Source organism: Oncorhynchus nerka, linkage group LG1 (assembly GCF_034236695.1).
Source record: "Oncorhynchus nerka isolate Pitt River linkage group LG1, Oner_Uvic_2.0, whole genome shotgun sequence".
NCBI lineage: Eukaryota > Metazoa > Chordata > Actinopteri > Salmoniformes > Salmonidae > Oncorhynchus > Oncorhynchus nerka.
In genome coordinates this window covers 21212417-21226581 of record NC_088396.1, presented here as the reverse complement: position 1 = coordinate 21226581, position 14165 = coordinate 21212417, and the positions used below count along the sequence as shown (strand labels likewise).

The following is a 14165-nucleotide window of genomic DNA, read 5'->3' as shown; positions in this document are numbered from 1 at the left end:
ACACACAGACACGTATAGTCACACACCACTCATGCTGATGTTGGTCATCTCACACACACACACACACGCACACACAAATACAGGAAGTGAGGAACCCTCGTAACTACAGGGAAGCCAGTATTTTGTCTAGTCCTACAGGTAAGGGGGGTACAGATCAACTAGAGGTGATACTGTAGCTGCTGCCTGCTGGCCTTTATTCTAGCTTCATTCTACAGGTGCACTCATTCATACAACAGAGATCAACAGAGGAAAGTTTTCATTAAGCTTCCACAGGGAGAAAAGGTTACAACGTACTACAGGTAACAGCATACTTATAATCATTCATATAGCAGTGTTATACATGAGTACTACTAGGTAGATTTTACAGGTCCAGTCATTCATATAACAGTGATATAAAGGTGTACTACAGGTAGGTAACTGCTGAAGGTCGCCATCTCATACGGGTATCCCAGCTGGCTTAGCTGGCCTGGGAGATGAGTAGAGACAGAGGGAATCTGAGGGGGAATGATGTGAACATTACAGCTCTGTGTTTCCTGCATATTCAATTGATGACACTGTGGCTGTTAAATGTTTTGAGGCAGTATTGGGTTTGACTTCAGGATTTTATTTTACACCCCTTTCTAGAGCAGGTAGCAGGATACTCTGCCCCCTGCAGATTCCGTCTAGCCCTAGTGATGGGGTTGTATGTGTGTGTGTGTGTGTGTGTGTGTGTGTGTGTCTATACACATTCTCATGTATTTGTGTGTGTGTATCTCTCTTACAGAGGTGATCTGGACGGGCTGGGACAGGGGCAGCTGTGTGATGGGGGTGGCTGCGGAGGCAGAGATGCTGGCCCCCGTGGTGCTGCTCTGCTGGCTGGCTGATTGCTGCTGCATGGCTGCTGCCAAGAGCTGGGCCTGGGCCTGCTGCAAAAACATCTGCTGCTGCGCTGGAGACAGGGTCAACTGGAGAGGGAAAGCGAGACGGGGGGGTCAAAGCGAAAGAGACGGGGAGACAGCGAGAGGGGGGGCAGAGAGAAAGAGGGAGATAGAAAGGCAGAGATGACAGATATTGTGGAGAGAGGGCAGAGAGAAAGGTAGAGGGGGGCGCAGAGATAAAGAGAGAGAATAATGTAAATGGAGTGAGCGGTTGGAAGAGAAACAATAGTATGTCAAGACAAATGCCCCTCACCATTCATTTCAAAATGTCAAAGGTCTTTCAAGTTGCAAAGGACTACAAAACTAGCAGTACATGTGATGCAGTGACTGAGTGCCTTAGGGCCCAACAGACGGAGAGAGGAGAGGACTCATGCATTTGGACGGGAGATGATGTTGGTGTTTGGAGAGGTTTCTCATCGCAGCCACTGGCTGTCTGATCTTTAGGTCACATGACTCTATCACATGTGAGGGCTTTCTGGCCATGCGACAGAATGATCATGGATGAGTATGACGCCTGGGCTCCCGGTCGCTCACACACAAACCAAAAGATGGTACCAGGGTGATGTTTGTCGTGGGGTTGGCATGATTGCACATGTGCACAAGCCCACACAGGCTACGTCCCAATACTCTTCTCTCAGTTCCTCCCACCAACACTGATCATAGCAGGAATTGGTAGAATGAATAAGGTAGGTAGATCAATTCCCATTCAATCTTTATATCGAATCACCGGTCACTAAGGAGAGGAAACAAGGAAAATAGTATTTGGACATAACCCCACCCTCTCTCTGAGTGTATCTCAATAGTCTCCTTCCGTTCATATGCACTGATCTGAGAACAGTGAAAGCAATATACTGACGATACCTCCTGAGTATTTGCTGTTCTTTTAGATCAGTGCAGATGAGGAAGCCATAGAGATCCAGCACATTACAGACAGACAGATGAACCGACAAGCAGGCAGGCAGACAGCATGACACTTACTCCAGCTATCTGTCCCCCAGCCAGCATGAGCTGGGCCTGAGGCAGCACCCCCTGCTGGACGGAGGTCGGAATTGCACCCGAGTCTTCAGACTTGGACTAGGAGCAGAATACATAGGATAACCTTATATAGAATAACCTTCCCAGATACATGTCATATAGACACAAGCGACTCCTGATAACTGTAAACTCGATGAGTGCAATACAGTTTTCCAGTCTCAGTTCAACTGCATTATTTTACATTGCTCCTGATAACGACATGTTCCTGTTAAGTCCAGTCTCAAGCCGTTGCATTTATCACGAGTCGTCTGTACATTATGTCGATCTGTTTTTGAATTATGATGTTGACTGATACTTATTGTACTCAGATGCCCTAATTCTTGCAACTATATCTGTCAGAGTCTTGACTAGAGATAATGAGCAAAGACCAAAATGTTTAATGTTCAACATTGGAGTGGAGAAGAAGAGAAAAAACATATACACAGCAAGACAAAACACAATCCCACACACACTGCCACATAAACACAAAAACAGGGTTTCAATAATAGGTAGCACACTGAAGGTATTCTCTAAATAGAAAATGATCGACATAAGGAAAGCAGGAGAGGAATGTACTGCAGCCCACAGAGAACAGAGAGGAAAGAGGGAGGGGTGAGTGGAGAAGTTAATTTAAAAAACTGTTATGCAGTGCATGTAAATTCTGCAGAGATTTGCATATTCTTCGCCATCTGTTTCCGAGCAACCGCAGAGCAGCTAATTAGCATACAGGGTTGATTAATCTGCCTTGTTGCCAGGCGATACCGAGAGAGCCTGGCTCATTTACATGTACTGTGTGTGTGTGTGTGTGTGTGTGTTAGAGCTGGGATGGTAAACCGAAAATGACGGATATTGCCTTCCTCTTACCGAAACATTTTACCTACGAAGGTAATTTTCTGTGATTTTGCTACACGACATTCCTGTAGATTGTTGTAAAACCAATATTTGGTCAACAATAATAGCCTATGCATTATGTTGATTCCTGCTATGAAAGTATCTGCCCCATTTCGCTGTCGTATTTTGTGTGAGCGAGCCACTCTCACTCCCTCATCCTACTGTGAAGCACAAGCATATGACAGTTGCTCAAAATGTAATTGCGGGAGAGTCACAGCTTTCTGGGAGTATATCATGTATTTCTCACCTCTTGAATTCATGGCACAACTTTACAACCAGAGTAGACTGTAGTTAGTATGGTGCGCAAAGCAGAGTGTGCCATTTATATAAATTAGCCAAGACCTAGTCCTGAAAGGTTTTTGTAGGACATTAGCCTACATTCACTGATAGATTAATCAATTAGCCTACATGGCTATATAGCAACAACATCATATTTAGAGTAAGCAATCCAGCCAAGTGTTTTGAGTTCCCACTTCCTCAGGTTGTGAATAATACAGCTTATAGTCCAATATGCACAAAGATGTCGGCAGATTCTCTGAAGAACCAAAAATAAATCTGATCCTTCTGGATCCTATTTGACAGGTCGCACATCAACATATCAACCATGCATTCCCTGGATATGTTAGATCGAATAGCTGACTTTTTGAATCATGGCTACCATCTCAGTGTTCTTACTTCGCACTGAAAATAAAATGGTTAGATTTATCACGATATGGATTTTCTGTCCATATCGTCCGGCTCTAGTGTGTGTGGCTCTGTTCTGTTGGCATGTCTCTGTCCCCTCTCCTCATTTCAACTACACTTCTGCCAGCCTGGGCACGTGCAAAAAATACACCCACATATACTCAGATCACACAGACACACACACACACTCTCTGGTAAAAGCAGCAAACCTGTGTGCGTTTTGGTCTGAGTGAGTGAGTGAGTTACCTGTTGGAGCAGAGCCTGTGCATGTGCATTGGTGATTGCATTTGTGGTCTGCACCGTCTGCCTCTGAATGTCCAGTCCATTCGTTTGGACTCCTGAGAACAGAAAAGCAATTAAGTCATCAGAAGAAAAAAAACTTTCACATACACACACACACTTTCACATACGCACACACACACTTTCACATACGCACACACAGCACACACAAATCGACACGTGTGAACATAATACGCATACAGTAGCCTCTAATTACAGCAACAGCACAACAACCCAATTAACTTTCACTGAACCTCTCTCTCTATTAGGTTTCTCAATCAATACAATAAAAACACACACTCTGTAGGACATTGAAGTGAGCAGAGTGCAGACCCGGGGGGTGTTCAGAGGGCACCAAACAGGACCACAGGTTTTTAAACAGAAGACCATTACCTGAACTTAAGAGTCTAATAACCAAGGAGATTTTCTCTGTCCGTTTGTGACTATTTGAAAGCGTTTGTGCCTCCTGAACGACACTCCAGGTGCCGGCAGCCAGAGCAATGCAGCAGCAGGTCACAGCAGGTAACTCACCTGTGTTTCCGTCCCCACTCTGACTCTCCATTGCACATTTACTAGTTTCTGATGGATTACTCATTCTACAATCTGAAAGAGGCAGACAGACAAAACAGACAGACAGAGAGAGACTTTCACTCAACTGTCATCTAAAAGTAACGCCCCACCATCCCATCCCAAACCAGCACCTAAAGCCCACATCTTTTAAATATCTGATGTCGTATGCCGCAGTTAATACAATAACACTAGACATCTCCCACTCCTTCCAACAGAGTCTGATAATAATGTTTTCTGATGGGCTACACACCCACAACTACCTCTAGCCTACATGCAGAGTATTGTTTCCATACAAAACCAGGTAAAAAAAATTGCGCCAGGTGAAAATTTTACAATTAGAAAACGCCCCATTTAATACAGTGGAAATCAACATCTTCAACAATGGCAATTAGGGGATACACTTTGAAGCATGCCTTTACATGCATAAAAGCCCAGCAGGACAATGTTTCATCCCCTTTTGACTTGTTCCTTGACGATCTCGCTCTCTCTCTCTCACTCGCACACACACATTTGAAATACTTTATTTGAATCTACCAATCAAATTGACAATGAAAAGATCCAAACATTTCAAAAGGTCGCTTTATGCATGGCATGTAAGGGTACAGAAAGCACCTCCCTCTCCAAACAGCTAGGCTGCCCACGACAGCTGAAACAGAGCAGTACCTAGCCAATTGCTTTGCCCTAGTTTTTATCAGGCCCGCAATCTGGAGGACACGCACTGCAAGGCTGTGCCAAATATCAGCGCCACCAGCTTGGATGTCCAAGCCTGCCACCAGGAGCTGGTATTTAAGCACCTTCTCTGCAAATGAGTAGCCCACTTCCAAAATGAGCACCTCTCCTTGGTCTCCCCCCACAACAATATCTGGTGTATTTGGTACCCCATCATCATCAACATCACAAACACACAACACCGGACCACATGACTCACCCACTTCTGTTGAACCTGTATTTTCCAGCATGCTTGCAAAATCTGGCGGCGGCAGATAGGCTTGGTTCCGCCGGACAACACACTGCCCCTCCTCTCCCTACTCCCTCTCTTCACTATCCACTGGTCAGTGCAGAGTCCAGTCAAACTACAGCTACACACACAAGACACAGACAGACTGGCACAGTCCACTGAACGCTCCACTGAACAACACTGAGACACAGCCTCAGCACTCCACTTAAGCCAATGGGTTTTAGACTAACAGCTCTCCCTCCCTCTCAATCGATCTTTCTCTACCTTTCCTTTCTTCTCAACAGTTTCCCTCCTTTTCCCTTCCTCTCTCCGATGCGTGGCAGGATTGTCGCAACTACTGAAAAAGTTCTCTCTCCCTCTCTTTCTGGAAGAAAACAGAAACAACTAGTGCAGCTGGCTCCTCTCTCTCTCCCTCCACCCACCCCATTCTATAATGGAGTATAATCAGTATTCAGCTGATTAAAGCTGTATGCAAATAAGGCCCTACCTCGTTAGCGATTCAAGGCTTTGAAGTCCTGTAAGCAATTCATTTCACACCGGGCTCTGAAAGCTTTCTGCATAATTTAAAATCCATAAATATGTATCATTTCATTAGCATATTAATTGGATGGCTTTTTGGAGAACAATAAAAAAAACAGGGGAATATATTTTTTTTTAAAGATGTCCGGGCTCAAACTAAGCCCAATTACCGGCAGAATGCAGGCAGCAGAGTAATTAGCTGAGAGAGCCAGGTAAAGAAACAGGGCAAACAACTGCCCAGAATTCAGTGCGAGGCCTGTCGGCAGTGGTCTGGGCACGTTGGCGTGGAAAGGTGGCGGGTGCTAATAGAACTAATAGAATGTCTCGGACTGCTGGTCCCAAAGTCCGCCAGGAGTCACAGAGACCAAGCCTGGTTATTAATGAGGGCTTGGAGGTGGGGGGAATAAATAACTCCACCACGAGCCTGTCATTACTACCAGACCCCCTGTGGCTATGGCATTCCACTCTGCACAACTACTGAGACAGAGAGAGAGAAACAGAAATGGGAGGGGGGGGGGGTACTATCAGCTATGTTTATGAAGCGTGTGAAGATTAGCATATTTAGATTAGCTTTAAATTCCATTAGGCTAGTTGTTCTCATTCAGACGGCTTTTTTCCCATTTCACTCTTTTTAATCTAGTGTAGAAGAACATGCCTTGGAAGTTAATGTAGCGAGCAGGCAGGCGCCGACTGACAGAGTGGGGTGTCAAAGCAATGTTAAAATTAAATCTGACTGTTTTGTGGGGTAGACCTCTGAAAAATAGGGGGATGAACGTGTGGTTTTGCCTTGCTCAAAAAATCCTCAATAAAAAACTAAACCGAATTTGTCTCTTTTCTTGGCTCCCTTATCACACTAGTGACCAAGACAAACAGAGACTGAAGAAAGGGCATGACAAAGCAGTAGGGACAGTAATCAACAGTATGGACAGTAATCAAACAATAGCCTAAAAACAGTGTTTTTGCAGTTGCAGTGTGGGCTATTATTAGACTAGTTTGTAGTACTTTTTCAGCCAAGGAAGCTAACGGCTAACCATTTTCTTCAGAAGGCCGATTTAGGCCAGGTTACGACACTGTCCCGCCCTGATCTGTTTCACCTGTCCTTGTGATTGTCTCCACCCCCTCCAGGTGTAACTTATTTTCCCCGGTGGATTTATCCCTGTGTTTCCTGTCTCTCTGTGCCAGTTCGTCTCGTCTGTTTCAAGTCAACCAGCGTGTTTTTCCCGTGCTCCTGCTTTTGCTATTCTCTTTTGCTAGTCCTCCTGGTTTTGTCCCTTGCCTGTTTTCTGGACTCTGTACCCACCTGCCTGACCAGTCTGCCTGCCCTGACCTCGAACCTGCCTGCCACTCTGTACCTCCTGGACTCTGATCTGGTTTTGACCTTTTGCCTGTCCATGACTATTCTCTTGTTTACCCCTTTTGGAACTTATATCAAACACTCAAACCATCTGCCTCTCGTGTCTGCATCTGGGTCTGGCCCTGAGCCCTTATGGACACTTAAACTCACGTTCTCAAAGCCACAGCAAATGTTTCAACCACTAACTCTCCAAGTGTGAATTTGTTGATGGAAAAAAATAAGGGTCCCTCCCATGAAACAAGGACAGAGATACCCAAAAAACAGACACCCCATCTTCCTTCCTTCCAAACCACAACCACCCACTATACCCTCTTAATGCAAAACAAAAAGAGAAAACAGAAGGGTTCAGAGGCAAAGAGAAGTAAGGAGAAAGGCACTTTATTTAAACCACACTTGCTAGGGTGGCTCGCAAAATCCAACTGTGGATCGAACAATTCATTATGCAAATATTTTAGCAGAGAATATTTAATAGGTAAGTCATTAGCACTTTTTTATAGAAAGGCTGAGTGAATATAGCGGAACAGCTAATGTGAAAGGGAGACATTCAACGTGAGGCATAGCGAGTGTAGAATAATAAGCATATTCAAATTCCACTGACATTTAACTTCACCCATGGTATGTAAGTCACGGCAACACTTCAAACTAAGTTCCCATTAATATCATGTAGCTGAGTTAAGCCTATAGGCCTAAACTAGTTTGTTAATACAGTACTTTGCATGTAACTGTGTGTGCATAAGGCATTTCACTGTTCTACAATTATGGTGACCAAATCTTTTTCCATTTGTCCTATTGATCATGCATGTCTCTCTCCTACTATTATAGACCTTTTAAAACAAGACGTTTTGCCACCAACTTTAACACTTTTTGGCAACTTGCATTTATATCTGAAAGGTATTGCCGGCAACATAGCCTGTACTTTTATTTTCCGCCAACCAACCTAGTCATGATTGTGGTAATATGTGTAAAATGTCCCGCCAGACCCTCAGTATAAATGTCCCCTATCATCATATAGCGGCGTGGCACGCTTTCAATTATGAACATTCTATTGTTGTTCTCTGACATTAAACTTGTTCTTGTTATTAAGAAAAAGTATAAACCTGGTATAAACACAAAAACGTCAGTCTGCTTGACATTGAAGCAGCCGAGTCCAAATAGCAGCATTACCTGCTACATTTTTTTGCACAAAAAAAAACATTTGTTTTAAATTGTATTTAGGATATGTAAATTTAGCAAGCCAGGCAACTAAAAGACACTTTCTATACAATGTTTTGGGTTGTTGCAGTTTTTTTTATATTTAGCTAACAGCTATCTAGCTAGCCAGCTCATATACACTGAGTGTACAAAATATTAGGAACACCTTCCTAATATTGAGTTGCACCCCCTTTGCCCTAGGAACAGCCTCAATTCGTTGGGGCATGAACTCTAGAAGGTGTCGAAAGTGTTCCACAGGGATGCTGGCCTATGTTGACGCCAATGCTTCCTGCAGTTGTGTCAAGTTGTCTGGATGTCCTTTGGGTGGTGGACCATTCTTGATACACACAGGAAACTGTTGAGTGTGAAAAACCCAGCAGCGCTGCACTTCTTGACACACTCAAAACCGGTGTACCTGGCAACTACTACCATACCCCGTTCAAAGGCGCTTAAAATATTTTGTTTTGACCATTCACCCTCTGAATGGCACACATACACAATCTATGTCTCAATTATCTTGAGGCTTACAAATCACTTTAACCCCCCCTTCATCTACAATGATTGAAGTGGATTTAACAAGTGACATCAATAAGGGATCATAGCTTTCACCTGGATTCACCTATGTCATGGAAAGAGCATTTTGTATAATCACTGTAATTACCTAGCTACAGACAGGTTATATCACATTATCTAGTGTACAAAGATTTTTGTCCATTACTGGTCGTTACAGGAAAGCCCCATACAAACCACCGCAATAGATTTTTCAACTAATCTGTATTTTTTTTATTTCACCTTCATTTAACCAGGTAGGCCAGTTGAGAACAAGTTCTCATTTACAACTGCGACCTGGCCAAGATAAAGCAAAGCAGTGTGAAACAAACAACAACAGAGTTACACATGGAATAAAAAAGCGTACAGTCAATAACACAATAGAAAAAAATGAAGTCTATATACAGTGTGTGCAAATGGCGTGAGGAGGTAAGGCAATAAATAGGCCATAGCAGCGAAGTAATTACAATTTAGCAAATTAACACTGGAGTGATAGATGAGCATATGATGATGTGCAAGTAGAAATACTGGTGCTGTGCAAGTAGAAATACTGGTGCGCAAAAGAGCAGAAAAGTACATTTAAAAAGAATATGGGGATGAGGTAGGTAGATTGGAAGGGCTATTTACAGATGGGCTACGTACAGCTGCAACGATCGGTTATCTGCTCAGATAGCTGATGTTTAAAGTTAGTGAGGGGAATATAAGTCTCCAACTTCAGCGATTTTTGCAATTCGTTCCAGTCATTGGCAGCAGAGAACTGGGAGGAAAGGCGGCCAAAGGAGGTGTTGGCTTTGGGGATGACCAGTGAGATACCTGCTGGCAATACCTTTTAAATGATTTGTTAGGCCAGACAAGCTCACAGAACGGGACCGCCGAGTGCTGAAGCGCATAAAAATTGTCTGTCCTCGGTTGCAACACTCACTACCGAGTTCCGAACTGCCTCTGGAAGCAACGTCAGCACAATAACTGCTTGTGGGGAGCTTTATGAACGGGCCGAGCAGCCGCACACAGGCCTAAGATCGCCATGCGCAACGCCAAGAGCCGGCTTGAGTGGTGTAAAGCTTGCCGCCAATGGACTCTGGAGCAGTGGAAACGCATTCTCGAGAGTGATGAATCACGCTTCGCCATCTGGCAGTCCGACGGACGAATCTGGGTTTGGCAGATGCCAGGAGAACACTACCTGCCCGAACGCATAATGCTAACTGTAAAGTTTTGGCCACATTTTTATTACATTTACATTTAAGTCATTTAGCAGACGCTCTTATCCAGAGCGACTTACAAATTACCTTAGCTTGCCCTGAATGATATTGACTTTGAATCTTTCATCGTCACACACACAATTATTTATTTAACTAGGCAAGTCAGTCAAGAACAATTTGTTATTTACAATGACGGCCTACATCGGCCAAACCCAGACAGCACTGGGCCATTTGTGCTCGCCCTACAGGACTCCCAATCACAGCCAGTTGTGATACAGCCTTATAGGTCTGTTGATCTTGAAGTACACAGTACCTCAATAACTTAGTTGAGTTATTTGACTGATTAGATTTTGGCTTGTTTAGCTCTTTTCAAGGCTGAAAATAAATTGACTCACCATAATTCACCATAACAGGAAAATTAACACATTAGAAGGTAATTATTTACAAAAGATTTACAAGTATGGCAAACTGCTAACTTACTGTTTGTGAATGTGAAGAAATTAAAGCAGTTAATTGCATTCTGTCCTATCTGAGAAATATAGAACTTGATCAATGCTGTTTGCTGCTTCAGGTTAGCATGACAACTGTTGCAGCAACAGGGTCAAAGTTGAATGTCTCTTTGCTCAGTTCCCGCCAAAGTAGTGGCTCTGACTAGAGGGAGTACAGCTTCAACCGGAAGTTAGGAGTTAGGAGAACTTACGCATCAGGTTAGGATAATTAACGTGGCAGGTTAGGAGACTTAGGTTAAGGTTAGGTAAAGGGTTAGAGTTAATTAAAATGCTCTCCTAACCTGCTACGAAATGTAACTTCCGGTCATAGCTGTACTCCCTCTAGTCACAACCCTAAGTAATGGCTATATAAAAGGTGAATGCCTACAAGAAAGAGGTAAAGATGAGCTGTTTGAAAGGGGATCATATAAACATTTCCCAATTGTTTTTAAAGGCAAAATACTGTGAATCCTATGTGAATGGCCTAGCCCAGTGTTAGCAGGGCTACTGGCAAACCGGATTAGGCCTATAGTATATTTCAAAAAATTATACCCGAACAACACTATATATTTTCATTTGTCTTTTGCCCCTTTGAGAATCTTTTTGGCCTTCCTCTTGTCCTATCCTAGGCTACATCCCACACAGCTGTCTGGTCCCTTATCTTACCAGGTTAACTTTACCATGGTAATCTAGTACCAAGCCTACCTACTATCCATCTAGTCACATACTGTATAGTATATCACTATGTGCACATGACATACTCCTCTCGAACTCCCACTATAGAACAGCTTGTCTGTACGTACTTCATGCATACTTTTCAGATGCCTTGCATCTATTACTGAACATAATGCATTATTCATGAAAACCATGTTTACAACTATGAATATTCATAGACGGAACTCTCGGGATGGAATGGGATGAAAATATAAAACTGTGAGGAAGTGAGGAGGGTGAGTGTGAAAATTAGAAAATAATTTCTCACCACAAAGTAGCTTAGTTCATAATCGACCCAATTTTGTTCTAAAAGCCCCCCCCCCCTTTATTTTTATTTTTTACAAAGGACTTACTGAATGCTTCCCACAACAAGACAGGAACCCAACAAAATAAGTGAATGCTGTGCTACATTGACAAGGATAACCTGATTTCACACTTTGCAAAAAAAACACAAGACACAACACAGCAACACGAATAAGATTATCTTTAATAAGTAACAGGGATGTAGCCTACAACTAAAATATGGACACAAACACACACAAACGCCTAGCCTAAGCAGCAAATAGTTTGCATGGCTACCCAAACTCCTTACTCCGGCCAAACGTTACGCCACGCCCACGGACGTTAGTTCATAAGTCTGGATCTGAGTACCTCCCCACTGATTTCTAGAACGCATACACACTCTAACTGTTCTGTTTGGTCCCATTAACCGATGGGTTGGGCCAGAGCCATAACACACCTGGATAACGCAGCGTTTAAAAAATGTGTCATCGGCTTTGATAATCTGATTGGTTAGTGATGATCAAATCGCTGATGACTTTGTTTTGTATAACATAACCAGAAATTACTTCAACAATAGCAGTCTTAGACTGAAGTACAGTATGTAGTGAACATAGGGCAGAGGAAGAATTCAGTTTGAGTCATCAGGCAAGCAAATTGTGTAGTTGTCATATCTTTTGGAAAATGTGCTTGCTGGCTAGAATGTTCATAAAAGTTGAAGAAGGGCGACAATATAATATGACATCATATCAGAGCAAAAAGATTTGAACTACTTCAGCAAATCTGTATGTTTGTCTTAAGTGTTTATTATCATGGTGAAAACAGTGTCACCAGAAAAGAAAATGGGTGGGAGCCCTTGTCTGCCCTTTCATCAAACTGAGACCGAAGACATTCATTGGATGTGGGCCTCTCTTGTGCCCCTGGCTGTCACGGAAGTACGCATCACCCCTCCCCGGGAAAAAATGGCACAGGTAGAATGCGCCTCGCCGACATGTATTGTAAAGAAACAGCATTCAAAACTGATGCTGAACACGGGAATCGCTCTCCACAAGAGGTGGGGAAATCCAAGGCATCGTTTTTAAGTATCGGAAACGTCCCCAAATTAGGCATTCTACTGAAGTTTTTAATATATTCAGTCTGCGTAAACAAACGCCACCGATACCGACGCACACACAGAACTCAAGACAAGAGGGACTCGGTTGTGTGGGGCGAAACTTCAAAGCTCTCATCCAAACTCAGACTAGCGAATGGCGAGACAATGGCGGCAACTATTTTTTCCCTTTCGACCGTGAATGTTTTTAGTGGATTTATGGCGGCAGGAGCAACATTTATATAACTGTCATTGCTATATTTTGGGGAATGTGGTCAAATTAAATAATCTAAATAAAATAAATTGAAAATCGTTTATTTCTTAAAACACATCCAGGAGGTAGGCAGCACCAATACGTCCTAAACATAAACAATACTAGTTAGGCTATACATTTCTTAAAGCGTTTAGGCTTTTATCTGCTAAAGAGAGCAGTACTATTGTTGATATCACGCTTCTGGAAAATAAACTAGCTCACGGGCTAGGTGCTGAAAATGGGCAGATTGTAGCTGCCACAATGGATGGAAAAAAGATGGGTTAGCCTACTGTTAATCTAAAAACATGATCAATAGGCATATAAACTTAGTGGAGACAATCGGCATGGTCTATAACCGCCAAACTAAAGGTTTTGACATATTTTGCGGCGAACGCGAGATAATGTCGAATAGTTCATGGTATATGCTGAACCCCGCATTCTCTATGACTACGTTATTATGCTCGGACAGGCCCACATGAATAACACAAGACAGGCTACAGCGTCTGTATCGAGCACAAAGGCTGGGAAGATATAAAAACACGCTGCGGCCCTCCGACATCAAGCAAGTTAGCTTCTCGGCTTTCTATTATGCTACTGTAAATATGATTATAATGTAATATGCACAGCCGCTGGCTGTTGTTGGAAAAATAAATATGCAAACCTCCTCCAAGAAGCAGATAGGTTAGCGCCACAATAAGCATAAACACAAAGCCGATCTGCCTAGTTTTAGCAGCCAAGCTAGCCATCTTATCAAGCTAGTACAGCTACAGTACAGTATTTGAGCAATATCTGAATATGGCATGTATAAAAACCACAGACACGTCGCCAATTACTAATAAAATATGCTAAATCGCATTTGTAGACAGGGGTATGAATATGTAGCGGCGTACAGTGCTCTAATCACACAAAGAAGGGAGGCATGTTTTTTGCCTTTAATTTGTCATCGCACTGCAATAGCCCGTTTACCCCTCTGTCAAATATCCGCTAGCTGTGAATTAACTAAAATTACGCGTACAACAGCAACATTGGGCTAACTCATTTTGTTGTCGCGTTTCTTCTGTGCTACATGGGTTGAGAGAAAGAGTGTTTGAATATGAGTATGAATATGTAAAATTCTGTAATGATTACCTGGTCCTGAACTCTCATCTTGACTCGCTGCTCCTCCATCCGCCATTTTGAATATTTAACCCGAAATCCCATCCCTGGTAGGGGGAAA

General features: G+C 43.1%; 1 protein-coding gene across 1 annotated transcript in view; it reads right to left on the bottom strand.

Annotated features, from left to right (window-relative positions):
- The window catches only part of LOC115115568 (POU domain, class 2, transcription factor 1-like), a 27976-nt gene extending 13811 nt beyond the window's left edge, over nucleotides 1–14165 (bottom strand). Inside the window, exons 1-5 of the mRNA XM_065016080.1 lie at nucleotides 14078–14165; nucleotides 3753–3844; nucleotides 1896–1991; nucleotides 762–944; nucleotides 408–494 (exon numbers count right to left, since the gene is read on the bottom strand). Coding sequence (XP_064872152.1) covers nucleotides 408–494; nucleotides 762–944; nucleotides 1896–1991; nucleotides 3753–3844; nucleotides 14078–14123 — 504 coding nt within the window. The 5' untranslated portion in view covers nucleotides 14124–14165. The remainder of the gene's footprint in view (nucleotides 1–407; nucleotides 495–761; nucleotides 945–1895; nucleotides 1992–3752; nucleotides 3845–14077) is intronic.